The sequence below is a fragment of the Eptesicus fuscus genome, chromosome 8 (genome assembly GCF_027574615.1).
Source record: "Eptesicus fuscus isolate TK198812 chromosome 8, DD_ASM_mEF_20220401, whole genome shotgun sequence".
Taxonomy (NCBI): domain Eukaryota; kingdom Metazoa; phylum Chordata; class Mammalia; order Chiroptera; family Vespertilionidae; genus Eptesicus; species Eptesicus fuscus.
The window spans coordinates 77,078,121-77,094,363 of NC_072480.1; the positions used below are offsets into that span (position 1 = coordinate 77,078,121).

The following is a 16,243-nucleotide window of genomic DNA, read 5'->3' on the forward strand; positions in this document are numbered from 1 at the left end:
CTGGGTAGGCGGGCAGGCTGGAGACTCGGGGAAGACTGGCAGCTTGAGGTCGAAGGCTGACCCCTGGCAGATTTCCTTCTTGCTCATTCATCTCCTCGTCTGTGATTTGTCTTTTAACTTTTTGGCACATTTTGAAGCATTGAAGTTTTATACTTCAGTGAGGTTGAGTTTAGCTATTTTTCTTTGTGGCTTTTACTTGTGGCATAATACACAACCCACCTGTAATTTATTTTGTATATGATATTTGGTGTAGAAACCTAATTTATTCCTTTGCATACAAAGTGGCCAGTTGTCCCAACATCATTCATTAAATAGCCTTTCTTTTCTCCACTGACTTACAATGCTATCTCTGTTGTATGCCAAGATACTGTATGTGGAGATTACTAATTAGTCTCTGAATATCCTGCTTTTCTGAAATTGTCTTAATGACCCCTTTATATACTCACATGGCTTTTAGGGCAATATGTCAAGTTTTAAAAGCTTTGTTGAGATTTTGACTGGAATTACATTGAATTTGTAGATTAATTTAAAGAGGTAATTGCCATCTTATGTTATGTATCTTTTCATCCATGAACATGGTAAATCTCTCCTTATATTTATTTTAAATTGTTAAGTAAATTCCCCATGCCGAACAAGTACCTTTTATAAAAAAGCAAGCTAGATTTAGTCCTGTGTATTTATAATTATTTCTATTTTGAATGGGATTTTTAAAATCACATAATTGGTAGTTGTAGGTGTAAGGAAATTATGTTTTTATATATTTAGCTTGAGTCCAGTAATACTTAGTGATTCTAATTGTCTGCCAGAGATTTTGTTGGAGCTATAATTTTTTTGAGATCCTAATGTGTGCCAAGCATTATACTGAACACTTTAAAGGAGGTAATTTTTTATAATATATTTTTATTGATTTCAGAGAGGAAGGGAGAGGGACAGAGAGATGAAACATCATTGATGAGAATCACTGTTTGCCTGCCTCCTGCATGCCCCCTACTGGGGATCAAGCCTACAACCTGGGCATGTGCCCTGACCAGGAATCAAGCCACACAGGCCGGGCTAAAGGAGATCATTTTTATTCCCATTTTATAGAGTAAGAAGATGTTAAATTCTTCTCCAGGCTTCTACCACTAGTTGTGGCAAAGTCAATAGTCAGGTCCAGATCTATTTAACTTCAAAGTCACAGCATGTCTGAGTTATTTTGGGTCTCTCAGGTCTAGTTAACCTCTTCTGTGCAAAAAAAAATATTAAAAAAATAGTTCTCCCAGGCCTGTCATGGAGCCCACCTTCACTCCAGAGGGCCTTAGAGCTGTGCTGTCCAATATGGTAGCCATTAGCCCTATGTAGCTCTTTACATCAAAATGAATTAAAATTAAATAAAATGAAAGTCCCTCAGTCACACTGGCCACAATTCAGGGGCTCCATGGCCACACGTGGCTAGTGGCTACCCATGGACAGCACAGACAAGGCTTCCATCATCACAGAAAACCCTGCTGGGTAGTACTGTCCTAGCGGGTACCGAGGCCTCATGCAGAGAGGAGTGGGCATTTTTCTCTGCTCCCTCTCAACCCCAGCTATTACGACCGGGCTTCCGGGAGTGTCAGCCCAGCTCTGCCCCAGGCTCTTCAGAGCCAGGAGCTGCAGTAAGCTCCCACGTGGAGACACCTGCTTTCTTCTGGGCGCTGTAGTTCTGCCACACCCTGCCTGATTCAGCTCTATACAGTCTGCCGCTGGGAGAGCTGGGTCATTTCAAAAATTGGTGAAGTAAAAGAAAGCTTTTTAAATCGCCCGCCTTTTCACTAGCACAGAAATCCTCCTGTGACCTCAGATAGGTTCTGGTTTTGTAAGATGCGAGGAGAGAGCTGGTCAGGGGGGAGGAGGCCTGGAGGCCTCGGCCTCTGTGGCTGCAGGGAGACCACTGCTTCTGGATTCTCAGTCATGCCCAGGCAAATCATGGGATGAAAAATACTGAGGAGATTGCTCGAGTCCCTGGTGATTAATATCTGACACCGGATTTTGGCTTTGCCTTCAAGAGCTCCCTTTGCGGGCACACAAAGCTCACCGCTTGGCAGTAATCACAGCCAGGCCTCCCTGGGTGCACCCAGTGCCCTCGATGGAATCATGACAAATTGGCTATCAGCTTTTATCACCAGATGCACCAAGAGGCTGTGCTTTTCAGGAATAAGAATCCTGCCTAAAGCAAAAAGGACGAAGCCTCATTTCAGCAGCACTTCCCTTCTGGACCTGCCATCAGTTCCACTGTGTGCAAAGAGTCTCCGTTAGGACCTGTCCTTTGCTGGAGAATCATTGTATTGTGTTCAGGAGTCTCTGGAGGATTAGATGGTGCCAAGATCTGTGCATAATGGGCAGTAATTACAGATGCAGGGGCTTCGGGCAGTTTGATTTACAGCTACTGTATGACCTGATTTTAGGAGCAGTTTGACCTTAACCCAGGTTTAGGAATCCGAATCCATCTGTAGAACATCATGTTATGAAGTATAACATCTGCACCATCTGTTGAAGCCGCTTGGGATTTCAGAGTGAGTCAGTAAGTCAGGGAAGGGAGAGAAATCTTTTTCCAGAATGCCGCTTCTCCTTCACTCACGATTTATCACTTCCTCGGCTCTGAGGGGAGTTTTCAGGGTCAGTGACAGATATCCCTGGTTTCAGAGGCAGTCAAATCCAGAGTCTTCAAACCTCGGTCATGTGCGGTCCCGGGGCTAGCTGGTTACCTGTTGCCTTGTTTCAGCTTATCGTCGTCATCTGTAACTTACCAGCAGGACTGGGTGTGTTTAGGAAGGTAAAACTGGCCAACAGAAGCAGCGGTCCCTGTCTGTGGGCGCTTATACAGGGATCATTTGAGCATCCAACATGGACGGTGCAGGAGCTGACCCAAGAGGCTCACTCAGTAGCTGTAGTACCTGCAGTTTCCAATGGCTCGGGCTTAGCAGGGAAAGGGTGGAAAGTGATCAGATGTGATGGGGACCAGGCACAGGCATCACCAGCCCTGCCGGGCGTGAGTGCAATGGAGCTGGGGGCCCTGGAAGGGAGGCCTTGAATCTTCTGTTCCAGGAACATTTCCTACCTGTGAGGGGGGCGGCTGCCAGGCTTTTCACCACCCCCAGTTCTTACCCCAGCATCTCACTGGGGCTGAGCCTCATGAGCTGCACTTTGAGGTACAGGCTGGGTGTTTGGATGGTGCATGGCAGAAGAGAAGGCACAAGAAAGGCTGGCTGGTTGGTGTTGGCTGGGTGAGCTTCACACCACAAATAATCATCCAACAGGCGATTTCTTAAATCCTCCCTTAATTAAAGGTCTACTTACAAAAAAGATAATAGGAATATTTTTATTTTATGTTTTTCTCTGGATAATTAGGATTCAAGTCTCAATTAACTTGACCACCACCAAGACTAAAGGGCTATGATAATCCACTGCCTTTTCACCAGGAGGTGTGTTTTTTTGTTTGTTTGTTTGTTTTTCTTAATGATGAGATGCTGGTATCAGTGTGGAATGGGGGAAGGCAAGATCATAAGTCTGCTAAAAGGCAGAACACTAGGAGAATGCTGCCCCTTCCTCCCAAATCATAGCTCCACTTCACCATTTCCCCAAGACGTGTTTGTGCACTTTCTATATGCTTTAACATTATTGGTTCATCTGAAGAACTACAGTAGGAATAAAGGAAATCTTGAATATGAGTCAAACCTCATGAGTTTGAGCCAATTTGAGAAAAGTCTGGTCTGAGTTAGTGTGAATTCATGAGGCATCTTAAGTATAGATATATGAAAAAATATGAAGATATATATGCAGATATTTACATATGAAGATAAATACATAAGCACACATACAAATGGGTAGTCCCTGTGTGTGTGTGTATATATATACATATGCGTATATATAGTATATATGCATATATACAATATATATACATATATACAATATATATACATATATATTCATATATATGAAGAGTTTCATTCATTTGAGTATATATGAAGACAGATATGTGTGTGTGTATGCTCTTATTCCTTCATGCCAATGAGCATCATTTAGGAGTAGCTACAGCGGAGGGCTTTGTAGACCTGCATCTGTCCTGGATCCGTCACTAACTTGCTGACTTCTAGACCAGGGTTTCTCAGCTTCAGTACTATTGACATGTTGAGTTGGATGATTATTTGTGGTGGGAAGCTCTCCTGGGCACTGTGAGATGTTTAGCAGTATCCCTCACCTCTATGTACTGGATGCCAATAGAGCCCCACACCCTCCCTGCCCATGGACAACCGCAAATGCCTCTCAGTAATTTCCAGGCACGGCCCTAGTTGGGAACCATTGTTCTAGAGCAGTGGTCGGCAAACTCATTAGTCAACAGAGCCAAATATCAACAGTACAACGATTGAAATTTCTTTTGAGAGCCAATTTTTTTAAACATAAACTTCTTCTAACGCCACTTCTTCAAAATAGACTCACCCAGGCCGTGGTATTGTGTGCAAGAGCCACACTCAAGGGGCCAAAGAGCCGCATGTGGCTCACAAGCCGCAGTTTGTCTACCACGGTAGACCAAATGGGATCATTCCCAGGACATACAGTATCCATCAGTAGACTGAGGAGGGCACCTCCAAGGCCTCTTCCAGATCCCACACTCCCAGGGTGACTGTCAAGAGTCCGGCCAGACTCAGAAGCCATCTGACCCCCGTGTTGTTGTAACTGGGTGTGTAAGTGGAAGTGTGTTCTTCTGAAGGTTAAACATTTACATTCTCCTTTATACTATCCATTTTCTTATGTAACCTACCCTGCCCAGTTCCCAAAGACCAGAAGATAAATGATAGTTGACTCTTCTTAGATGCCCCAAACGGACTTAAAGTCATACTTACTGTCACTGAACTTGATCCACACAGCTATGTGTAACAGAGGAGAGGTTTGGAAATGAGTTGGCTGAAACACCTGCTTTTCTCACCCACAGGAATTCTCACACTAACGAGAGCGAATGAACTTCTGAGCACGTGCATGCCAGGCAGCTTCCTGATCCGAGTCAGTGAGAGGATCAAGGGCTATGCCCTGTCCTACCTGTCCGAGGACGGCTGCAAACACTTCCTCATCGATGCCTCCACCGACTCCTACAGCTTCCTGGGCGCGGACCAGCTGCAGCATGCCACCCTGGCGGAGCTGGTGGAGTATCACAGGGTGAGACGATACACAGACTTGACCTGCTCTGTGAATTCCTGTCCTGCAGCAGCTCGAGCTCTGAAAGGCAATTACGAGGAAAATGATTGAGACAAGGAATGGGGGATTAGTTTTTGATAATTCCTCCCCCATAATCAGGATTCTTAATTGCATTTCCTTTATCGCTGAGCCTAGTTCCTCCTCAGATACTCAGGGAGACCCCACTGGGCAGAGAACATAGGAGATGCTAAAATCTCTCTGCCACATCTGAGAACACTCTCAAGTTAGAACTCGGTGCAGGAGGTTTGCACATGAGAAAAATCTGTTTTGAAATGGTCGTAGACTATAAAGCTTTGTGTAAATCAAGGGTAGGCAGGAAGTTCTGTGTTCTCGAGAGATAGGAGTGGCACGGCATCATTATTTACTCTCTCAACCTGCCCAGCCTGACCTGTGCCTTCTGATTCACAGGAGGAACCCATAACCTCCCTGGGGAAGGAGCGCCTCCTGTACCCCTGTGGTCAGCAGGGCCAGCCTCCTGACTACCTGGAGCTCTTTGAGTGACAGCCCCCAAGGTGTCATCCTGCAGCCCCTGGCTGGGCTTTCCTGTGGACAGACACGGCTGAAATGGACGTCTGTGTGTGAAGCCAAAATGACCCTGCTGCAGAGCCAGTCCTGATCAGCCAACAATATCCTTGCGGTCCTACAGAAATCCCTCTTCTGCACACACACTGGAGTTTGATGCTAAGAGGAGATCACCTCTGCATCGTATGCACTCCGAAAGTGAAGGGAGATTCCCCATTTCAGCAACTGCTTAACATGAAGGATACACCCTCAATAATGTATGGAAGGCAAAGTGAACAAAGAAGAAACTGGAGACTTTGAGGAATGAAGGTGTTCTTTAAAAGCCAGTAGCTCATGGGAACTATTTCACGGCCTCCACACTCTCCTTTTGCATCATCTGAAAAAGTCTCAGGGCCTGTTTATATGAAGTTACATGCTGTCTTTAGGGAGCTGGCAATAGAAGCCTTTATGGACGGCTGAGATGACTCTCCAAACACACTTCACTTTTTGTGCACATTGGAGCCAGGATGTAAGAGACATAGCAAAACAAAGCCGGGAATGGAAGTTGAGTGCGTTTAAAGTATAGGGTGAGGGGCTTAACAGGGACAAAAACACCGCGGACTAGGAGAGCGAGCTGGTGTCTGAGTGTCCTCATCCTGGAGAGCCAGGACACGTTGCCCGTCTACCTTGGCTCTATCCAGAGTGCACCGGGGATGGAGTCTGTGCACATGTGAGGTCCTACGTGTTAGTGGTGACTGACATGAACACAATAGTGAGCTGTGTGGATGCTACTTCTTGTGGGTTAAACTGTGTCCCCCAAAAGATATGTGGCAGTCCTAGCCCCCCATATCTGTGAACGTGACCTTATTTGGACATGGGGTCTTTGCAGATGTAAGCAAGTTAAGATGAGGTCATACTGGACTAGGATGGGCCCCATAATCAATGCCTGGCATCTTTGTAAGGAGAGAGGGATTTGGGAACAGAGGCTCGCAGAGAGAAGGCCATCAGATGACAGCAGAGACTGGAGTGATGCAGTTGTAACCCAGGGATGCCAGGGACCACTGGCGACCACCAGGAGCTAGGAGAGCCGCATGGACAGGCCTTCAAAGGGAACGTCGCCCCGCTGACGCGTTGATTTCAGACTTGTAGCCTCCAGAACTATGACAGAACAAATTTCTGTTGTCTTAAGCCACTGAGCTTATGGTAGTTTTTATGGCACCCCTAGAAAACCAGTACAGACATTTATGTAATTACAGAACCCGATGTGCATTATATACCATACAAATGGGAGATGTACAATTGCAGACAGGCACCCCGCCCTCCTCATAATGAAGGGAAAATAGGAGATGAGAAGAACCTCCCACTGGCTCTGTTTAGCTCAGGACAAGAATTGCTCAGTCAGGAATCTTCTGCCCCACTGCACCCTACCCCCACCCCAGCCTCCATCAGGGGGAAGGCCTGACCGAGGAGGCTCGGGGTCACTGATATCATTCTCTGGGAAGATGGAGATCTACTCAGACTTCAGGCCTGCCTCCCCGCATCAGCAGGAGGAAGCAGAAGGTGGTAGCACTTTGTTCCCGAGGTCGTTGGTTGTCTAAAGCACTCGCTGACAATGTAAAATGTAACCCACAAAGAGGGCGGGGTGCCTGTCTGTGCATATATATGTGCGAGTGTGTATGGGCGGAGATGTGTACTTTAGTGAGGAAGTGTTTAAACACAGAGTTGTTATGTTTCTTCAAATGCTCCATGTGTTTTCTATTGTCTGAGAGACAACTGTCAGTGAGCGTCTAAGAGTGTCTCTCCGCTTCCTCTCTGTGACTCAGCGACCATGACGTGACAGGATTGCAGAGATGGCGCCGGGCCGGAAGCCAGGAACTTCTGTTCCCGCCTCTTCCCACCATGAGCTCTGTGGTCATGGATAGGTCCCCTCACCTCTCTGAACCTCACCTTCCACTTCTAATGAAATAAAACAAGGGATTTTAACTCGATGATCTTTATTATTTTCATTCAGCTCTGAAATCTTTAGGTTCTGGAATGAATAGAAACGTACTCTACAGTCACTAATAATTATGAAGACATACACTGAGTGGCCAGATTATTATGATCTCTGAACGCATAATAATCTGGCCACTCAGTGTGTGTGTGTGTGTGTGTGTGTGTGTGTGTGTGTGTGTGTGTATATGCATATATAATGTATATATAATGTACATTATATATATATATATATATATAATGTATATTAGAGGAGGCCCGGTGCATGAATTTGTGCATGGGTGGGGTCCGGCCAGCCTGGCCAGGGGGAGGGGACATGGGCAGTTGGCCGGCCTGCCTGCTGGTCAAACTCCTGGTAGAGGGGACAATTTGCATATTAGCCTTTTATTATATAGGATATACACTGAGTGGCCAGATTATTATGTGTTCAGAGATCATAATAATCTGGCCACTCAGTGTATAAGATTCCAGCATCACCCTCTGCCTTAAATTATTTTGGAGGAAATAAGTACAGTCATATCCAGATATAACTACACCAAGTGACCTCTTACTGGGGGAATACTTAGAACACGAGAAATGACTGGGTGAACCTACCCTTACAAGGAGAAGCCGATTGGAGTTCTGCACTATTTTACCCTGGTGGTTACTGACTCTCAGAAGAATAAACTGTCCAGTGTTTGATGATATGCTGGTGAGGAGTAACACCTGAAATTCTTAGGGAAAGAGAAAGGTTTACAGAATTCAGAAATTGATTACAACTAAATGGGTTGAGGAGGCCTGAATTCTCATCCCAGCTCAGCTGGTAAGACCCAGTCTCCCTGTGTCTGACCCTAGTTATGGCCTAAGGTGAGGTCATCCAAACCCTGGCCCTGGTCCCCTCCATCTATTGGCTCAAGAAGCCCAGCACTGACCTACCTGCCCAAGGTTTCTTGGTCTGGGATGTTCCCCTCAGGTTGTGTCACGTGCCCCAATCCCAGGAACCCCAACCTGCCTGCCTCTTGGGACTGTGTCAGGTGCCCCTCCCTGACCGTGTGGATTCTCCTCTCCCTCCACTGGATTCCGGCATCTCCTCTTACAGCCATCCACACGCTCCAGCCGCCACCTCCCACTGCAGACCCTCCCTACCTGTGGGGCCCCTGGTCTGGTCACCTGCCCTACCCTGTCACAGTAAGATGAACAGAAAGGTTCTGTGTCCCTCAGCATCACCAGCAGTGCTGAGCAATGTCAAGGACGTGTGAGTAGGTTCAAACCTTACACCAAGAAGAGGAAAAAACACAGGGGTAGTTAAAAAGGATCAGACAAAGGAGGAAAAGTGAAAAGGGGCACAGACAGGCTACTAAAACGAACTCAAGGGCATTTATGCCAGAGCCTCTCTGCACTGTCCTCAAAAACCACAGGCCATGGCCAGCGCCTTATCTTTGGGGTGCTCTCGATGGTGCAAGGGGCTCTGGGAAAGGCTTCCCACGCAGGTCACTCCCCACCCTTCGGGACAGCCCCACAGGCTACAGATGTGTCTTTCACGTGGCTCCGTGTGAGGCTAATAATTAGAACAAGCAGGTACCTTTTTCCTTCAGCCTTTCTTTGCATTGAATCTGAGGGTTTTACAGTTTGTTTTGTATTTATTTTTAAATTAAAAAAAATTTTTTTTTCTTAACCTTTGCCATTGGGGTTTAACATCCTAGCAGGCCAGGTGCTATTTACTGTTCTCGTTCTTAAAACATGAGTTGGAGGGTGGTTTGGTCGTGGGCTGGTGGTGGGGTTAGAAACGGGGGATTGACGGCGGAGGTAGAGGGAGCTGCTGTAGTCTCCTCGTTTCAAGCTACGGTGTCCCTCTCAGGTGGCTGTGGAGTCAGTCCAGTTGCCATGCATCCCACCTGGGGACTGCCTGTAGCCTCAGGCTACTTACTCAGCCAGCCGCCAGACAGACAGAGGGACACTGGGCGAGTCCTGGGCAGAGGCCGCAGCAGGTGGTCTGGCCCTCCCTGAACCTCGGGGTGACTGTGGCCATGATGGCCCTTGAGGCACCACAGCACTGGCTGCCCTCCCAGGCTGCCACCCGCACCCCCTCTCTTAGAACAGCGGACAGGCAGACACAGCCCAGGGGCACAGCGTGGACCACTCCAGAGGCCTGCATGTAGGAACGGCAATGCAGAGACTGAAAGGCACCTCTGCTGACTGAGAGAGTATTTGCTGTGCTGAAACCACCACCCAAAGCCCCCAACCAAATGGCACAGTCCCCATAGATTTTGGCAGCAACAGCAGAGCACGGATTCCTGCCAGTAGAAACAGCTTTGAATTCAAATACAAAGCTAATCAGAAGAGGGATCACACAAATTCGATGGGTGTGGCAGTAAAACACACCCACCCTTCTGAGGGACCGCCCAAGGGCTTTATCAGTTCTCAGCAACAATGTCAAATCTTTTTCAAAAAGCAAACATTCCTACCTGCTCTCAAGACAGTCTTTTAAGTCTCAGTGCCTTAGGATCCTGCTGGAGAGCCTGCTTCCAAGGTTTCAGGGCCCTAACCTGGGTGAATACACAGCAGCTGGAGGGGGTGGGGCCAGCTCGCTCCGTGTTCCTGGGTGGCTGTTAACAAGCTTTCATTCATTGACAGGGGATTCTGCAGGTGGGACTGGAGAGGGGGGAAACAGTGGGGCTCCTTCAAGCCACAGGTTCCTCACTGCTTCCCTTTGCTGTCTAAGGTTAAATTCCAAGCCCCTAGTGGGGCCTTCGCTAGTTCTTTTGGGGAGGGGTTGGGGAGAGGTCCTGCTATGGACTGCATGTGCCCCCAATGTGATGGTATTAGGAGGAGGGGCCTTTGGGAGGCTCAAGAGGCCAGGCTTTGGACTCAGGCCAGGCCAAAGCTTCCCCCACCCCCTTCCCCAAGACCATCAGGCCCTCTGGAGCTGGGACGATGATGTGAGCCTGCAGCCAGCCACTTCCTGGCTGGGCCCCTGAGCAGTTCTTCACCATTCCTGACTGGTTTTCTGCACCTGTAAAATGGAAGTAATGACATCACCTACCTTAGAAGGTTGGCAGTATGTACATAAAGCGCCTGGCTATGCTCCTTACTTCAAAAACCTCGAATGCCTCTCAACTGCCTAGGGGTCATCAACTCCGAATACTGAGCATAGGATTTAAAGGAGAAATTACCCATTATATCTTATACTCCTCGTAACCCTTCTTCTGATTGACCGAAATTGTTTTCAGAATGACAGAAATAAAGGACAACAATGCACACATGATGGGTTCCTGGTTTGCAATGTGTGACCTGCAGTGGCCCTCTAATCACACCGGAGAGGTACTGGGCATGGGAATTGATATTGAATAATAACAGCTGAACATGAATGCCTGCCACGTGCCTGATGTGTCCCAAGGATGCCAGACATACTAACTCAGTGGTTGGCAAACTCATTAGTCAACAGAGCCACATATCAATAGTACAACGATTGAAATTTCTTTTGAGAGCCAAATTTTTTAAACTTAAACTTCTTCTAACGCCACTTCTTCAAAATAGACTCGCCCAGGCCATGGTTATTTTGTGGAAGAGCCACACTCAAGGGGCCAAAGAGCCGCATGTGGCTCGCGAGCCGCAGTTTGCCGACCACGGTACTAACTCATTTAATCTGTGGTGTGCCGGTAAACAATGAACAACTGGCCGAGGTTGGGATGAAGGATGGGGTTCTGAGGGGAGTCCTGATGTGTATGTAGCCTTTGCTGACTGCCAATTTTCATGGTACACTGGTAAATGCTCTTACTACAGCTGACTTCAAGCTCCCGACCAGCCATTACTGAGTGAGGAGTGGGAAGAGGTACTAACAATTGGCTCTCATGAGGCTGCTGGTTGGAGGAGACCTGAGGTTTATATTAGAGACCCTGGGTCCAGTGAGGTGACTGGGGTGAGTTACTAGGCGGCTTATTAAGAACAGAGGGAGGATGTAGAGGGTGGGAAGGAAACTAACACAAGCCCAAGACTCGGTGCCTCCTTGGCAGCATCCTGCCTTCAGAAGATGTATTGTGACTGGCTCCTTCAAGCCACAGGTTCATTACTGCTTTCCTTTGCTGTCTAAGGTTAAATTCCAAGCCCCTCATTACAGTGTTTCAGTGGGGCCTTTGCTAGTCCTTTTGGGAGGGGTTGGGGAGAGGTCCTGCTATGGACTGCATGTGCCCCCACAAAATTTATACGTAGAATCTCCAATGTGATGGTATTAGGAGGTGGGGCCTTTGGGAGGCAATTAGGCCGTGAGGGTGGGGCCCCCGTGATGGGACCCCATGTCCTTTTTAAGAACAGGAGAGCTCTCGGCCCTGAGAGGACACCGACACCGTATCCGCTGGTGCCTTGATCTTGGATTTCCCAGACTCCAAACCTTGAGAAATTAGCATCTGCTGCACAAGCCAGTCTACGCTATTGTTGGTAAAGCAGTCCAACTCAGACAGACTCCCGCTTGCATGTGCTTTAAGCGGGTCCTACCTTTAGATAAAACTATCTTACCTATGTTCTAAAAAGAGAAAAATAGTTTAACATTGTGCTATTTCCTCTTCTTTTCTGCTACCATCAGCAACTCGAAAACCCAGTTCTTAGCCACGGTCTCAGGCACCTGTGATACCGGAATTTAAACCAGCACCAAGGCCGGTGAGCCCAGGGGCAGCCTGGGACTGCTCCCCGAGGGTCCCAGGTTGGAAACACATCCCCCTGACTCTGGGAGGACACGGGCAGGAGTGTGCAGGTCCGTCCCACAAAGCCCTCCGGACCACTGGGGAGCGCACCCGGGATTTCTAGGATCACCATTACGTGTAAAAATATAAAATACAATCAGAGTTTAAAGGCACCTTGGAAATCATTTCTCATTTCCTTCTAATAAAAAGGACAAGTAAATTGTATTAAGGGCCCGGTTTATCATTATGGTTCTCTCCTCCTCCTAGAGCCTAGACCACTGGTTCTCATCCAGGGGTGGCTCTGCCCCCCGGGGACGTTTGGCCATGACTCGGTGAGAGACCCTCCTGGCATCTGGTGGGTAGAGGCCGGGGTGCTGCTAAATACCCACAGTGCACAGGGCAGCCCCACAACAAACAGTGGTCTAGCCCCAAATGTCCACAGCGCCACAGCTGGGAAACCCTGGTCTATGCATAACAGACTTTTCCAAAAACTAAAGATATGGCATTCTTACTCCAAGAAGAAATCATATCCACAAATCATATTTTATTAGCTGTCCAACGCCACCCTCCACTCATGCCCTGTGTTTTAATTAAACGTTAGGAACGACCAGTACAAATCAATACAATGCTTTTCCCCCCTGACACACCAACAGCTTAGCTTGAATGTTCTTGAAGCTTTTAAACAATGACTTGACTGTGGGCAAACAGAAGACAAGGAATCAGAGATAATTAGCTCATGCAACTGGTGCTGGCTATTAAATAAATAATTTTCACATGAATGTAGAAACCACTCAGTGTTAACTGTATTTATTTATTTATTTTTAATAGTTGGAAACTGTAATAAAATGCAATTTTCAGAAGCATCTTGGCGATGGAGTAGAACAGCTTCATTTAAAAAAGAATGAAGTTACTCCCCGCTAGACGGGGGTGAGTGAACATGTAGCAAAACCCCCCCATCCCGGGAGACTCGGGCCGATGGAGTGATCTTGCACAAAATACGTTTTCCTGCAGTTCTTCTCGTGGAAGCCAGCAGCCAGGAAGAGCACCCTGCTTGGGAAAGAGAGCGTTTGGTTCACACAGTGTACTTTGGTTTCTTTAAACAGGTAAGAAAGTAGTCCCCAGTTCTCTCTTGCAAAAAAACGTGTTTTCTGACTTTAAAATAAATCAAGCTACCGCCAGTCTGAATGAGTTTCCTTTTCTGTTGAGGTTAAAAAAAAAAAAAAAAGGATATTTGTGTATTTCCCTCCAGTGTTCAGTCGCTCCTCTTCGGAAATACTCTCCAGATGCAGTCCGGTTATATCTTGGTCCTCAGCAGCCCCACGCCACGCCTCCCACCTGCTGAAGGTCTGACTCGGTGTCTGACAGGCCCAGCGTCGGGCAGGTCCCCGGATGCGGGTATCAACCTGGTGCTCTGAATGGAAAGTTCTCCTAATGCATCTAAAAGTATCTTCTTAAAAAACGTAAAAATGTACGCTAGCTTGTGCTCTCTTTAGTAAGGCTTGCAAATGGGTCATTAAATAAGCAAAATATAACTCTCAAGCAAAAGAAAAGTGCATTTTTAAATAAAATAAACAAATGGAGATGGTTAAAACTACAACCAAAAAGATGAGATTATTTTCGGTTAATTTTGGGGAAAATGATAACAGTTATAATTTCTTTTTTTTTTTTTTTAATTTAGTCCACTTGGTTTTGTTTAATATACTCACAAGGATCGTCATGAGGGTATCTTGGAGTTGACAGTCTCCTCGCCTGCCTTGTTTTAGCATTCCTAGACACGAGAGTCCTACTGATACAATCATCCTGCTGGGGAGAAATGTTTGCCTTTCATTCTAATGAACTTTTTACAAAGCCGGTCTTCATTCATGAATATTGCGGCGCACACAGAAAGCCACAGACCTCACTTTGCTGCAAACACAATCACAGCCTCCACGCGGCCGAGCGTAGCACCTCAACAACCATCCTCCTTCGTCAGACGCTGCAGAGGATCGTTGGGGCTACTTCTGCAGGCAAAGTGGGAGATGTGCATTCCTGCTGCATAAAGCCACACAGGCAGAAACTGGAGGTGCTCTCCCTTTGTCTCCGACCAATCAGCCAGCTTCTTTGTTTGCCCTTTACGGAAGTCGTTTCCTTGTTGCAGCCGCTTGTCAGGTTCGTGGCAAAAGGAAAAAAACCCAAAAAAACATCTCCCCCAACTGTATCCCTGGGAGTTCATGTTTTTTTGCTGCTTGACTTCTGCTTCTGTTTGCGAAGGTGAGCCTCTATCTCGTGCCGGAAGACCAGCATGCCCAGCTGCCCGTGGGAGGCCTCGTTCATGGCCTTGGACTGCATGCACATCTTGTACTGCTCGGGGGTCAGCTCGTCCACACAGCGCTTCTCGTGCCAGAGGTGGAAGAGGCCCCGCACGGGCGTCCGCACCACTATGAGGTTGCTGTGGAGGTACTTGCGATACAGGTGCACATCCTCTCCGCCCCAGCCTTTGATGTCCAAGTCAAACCCACCTGTCAGGAGAGAACACACTGCTGAGTCATGCCAGCCCGCATCCCCTGCTTCCCTGCGCTGCACAAGCACAGAACCGCATGAAGACAAGAAGCCCTTAGGGGAGATGTGTTTCGCCACCCCTCCGAATCATGAGTGTCCATCCATGTCAGAGAACTCAGAATTCTCCAACACAGAGGACCTTTACGGAAGCTAGTACCAACTCCCAGAGGTGACCTGGCTGCAGACAGAATCCCAGCATTTGCCCGCCTCCGAGAGCTGCCGGCAGTGCTAACGATGAGCCCCAGGCTCCAACTGAGAGCTGCAGAAGCACCCCAACTTCAACCCGAGACCTCCAGATGAAAATTCCCGTGTTTCCGTTTGAATGTGACCTCCTCCTGGCACTTCAAATGGAATAAACCAGAGGTGTGCAGTGTGAAATAGTAAAACAGGATCTCAGTGAGAAAAAAAATCGCATCCCATAAAAGCACTCTTCCTTTTGGAGACTAAAGTGGTCCCCAAAAGCTGGTGAAATGACTCGTGTTAAAGGGACCAGCCCCAGTCAGCTCTGAGGTTCCACTCCAACAATCTCGTTTCACGTAGGAATGGACAAGGAGAATAAGGGTCCCCTAAACTCTCACCCAAGGTTGAGATGCCCCAGGTTGTTTCTTAACCTATAAAGTCCACCATGCCTCAAGTAGAACCCAAAAAAAATTGGCCTCTTTTTCTCATTGTTCCTTGTCTCACCTGGGAGATTTCTCCAACTCTTACAAGACATAGTGAGGTGATTCTCAACATCTTTTCTCAGTTATCACAAAGCCCTTTGTCCCCAAACCATGCTGCTCTGATCAAGGCTATTGCTGGATCCCTCAGAGGGGGCTCCCCAAGCACAGAGAAACCACACTGCACCCACCCCCTGATCCATGTATACGAGGGCTCTGTGTCCCCCCAAATAGTGTGCAGGCAGAGACCATTCTGAGTCAGGGGTCTGGAATCTGAGTCTTGGTTCTCATCCAAGCTTCCACTTTACCTCTCGTGAGCTCTGGTTTCTTTATCCTGAAATGAAGTAGGTGTCATAACCAAACGAGACAGTAATGTAAGGGGCAGTGCTTAGTTAGCTGTAACTGATTTATTATTCCCATTGGTATCATTACAACTTATTAAGTAAAAGTTATGCGAGTATACGATGCTTGCAAATTAATGCAAGATTGCAAAGAATAATGGGGGACAGATGTAACCCAAAGATTCATTCTGAGCTCATAGCAACGGCCGACTGAGAAAGAGCAACTTCCCAGCCTGCCATTCCCATGTTTTTCTGGTATATCAACGCCCTGTCTTTAGGGAAAAAAATGTATTATTACCCCACATTTGATACATATAGATCATCACAATATACTCTCTCCCTGTAT

General features: G+C 47.3%; 2 protein-coding genes across 3 annotated transcripts in view; one reads left to right on the forward strand and one right to left on the reverse strand.

Annotated features, from left to right (window-relative positions):
• SH2D4A (SH2 domain containing 4A) overlaps positions 1-7,700 on the forward strand; it is a 51,589-nt gene extending 43,889 nt beyond the window's left edge. For both annotated transcript variants that reach the window (XM_008143898.3, XM_028148747.2), the window contains 2 exons: positions 4,952-5,172; positions 5,620-7,700. In XM_008143898.3, coding sequence (XP_008142120.1) covers positions 4,952-5,172; positions 5,620-5,712 — 314 coding nt within the window. In that variant the 3' untranslated portion in view covers positions 5,713-7,700. The remainder of the gene's footprint in view (positions 1-4,951; positions 5,173-5,619) is intronic.
• Positions 7,701-12,929: 5,229 nt separating this feature from the next.
• CSGALNACT1 (chondroitin sulfate N-acetylgalactosaminyltransferase 1) overlaps positions 12,930-16,243 on the reverse strand; it is a 167,475-nt gene continuing 164,161 nt past the window's right edge. The window contains exon 8 of the mRNA XM_028148744.2: positions 12,930-14,857. Within this exon, the coding sequence (XP_028004545.1) occupies positions 14,568-14,857 (290 nt within the window). The 3' untranslated portion in view covers positions 12,930-14,567. The remainder of the gene's footprint in view (positions 14,858-16,243) is intronic.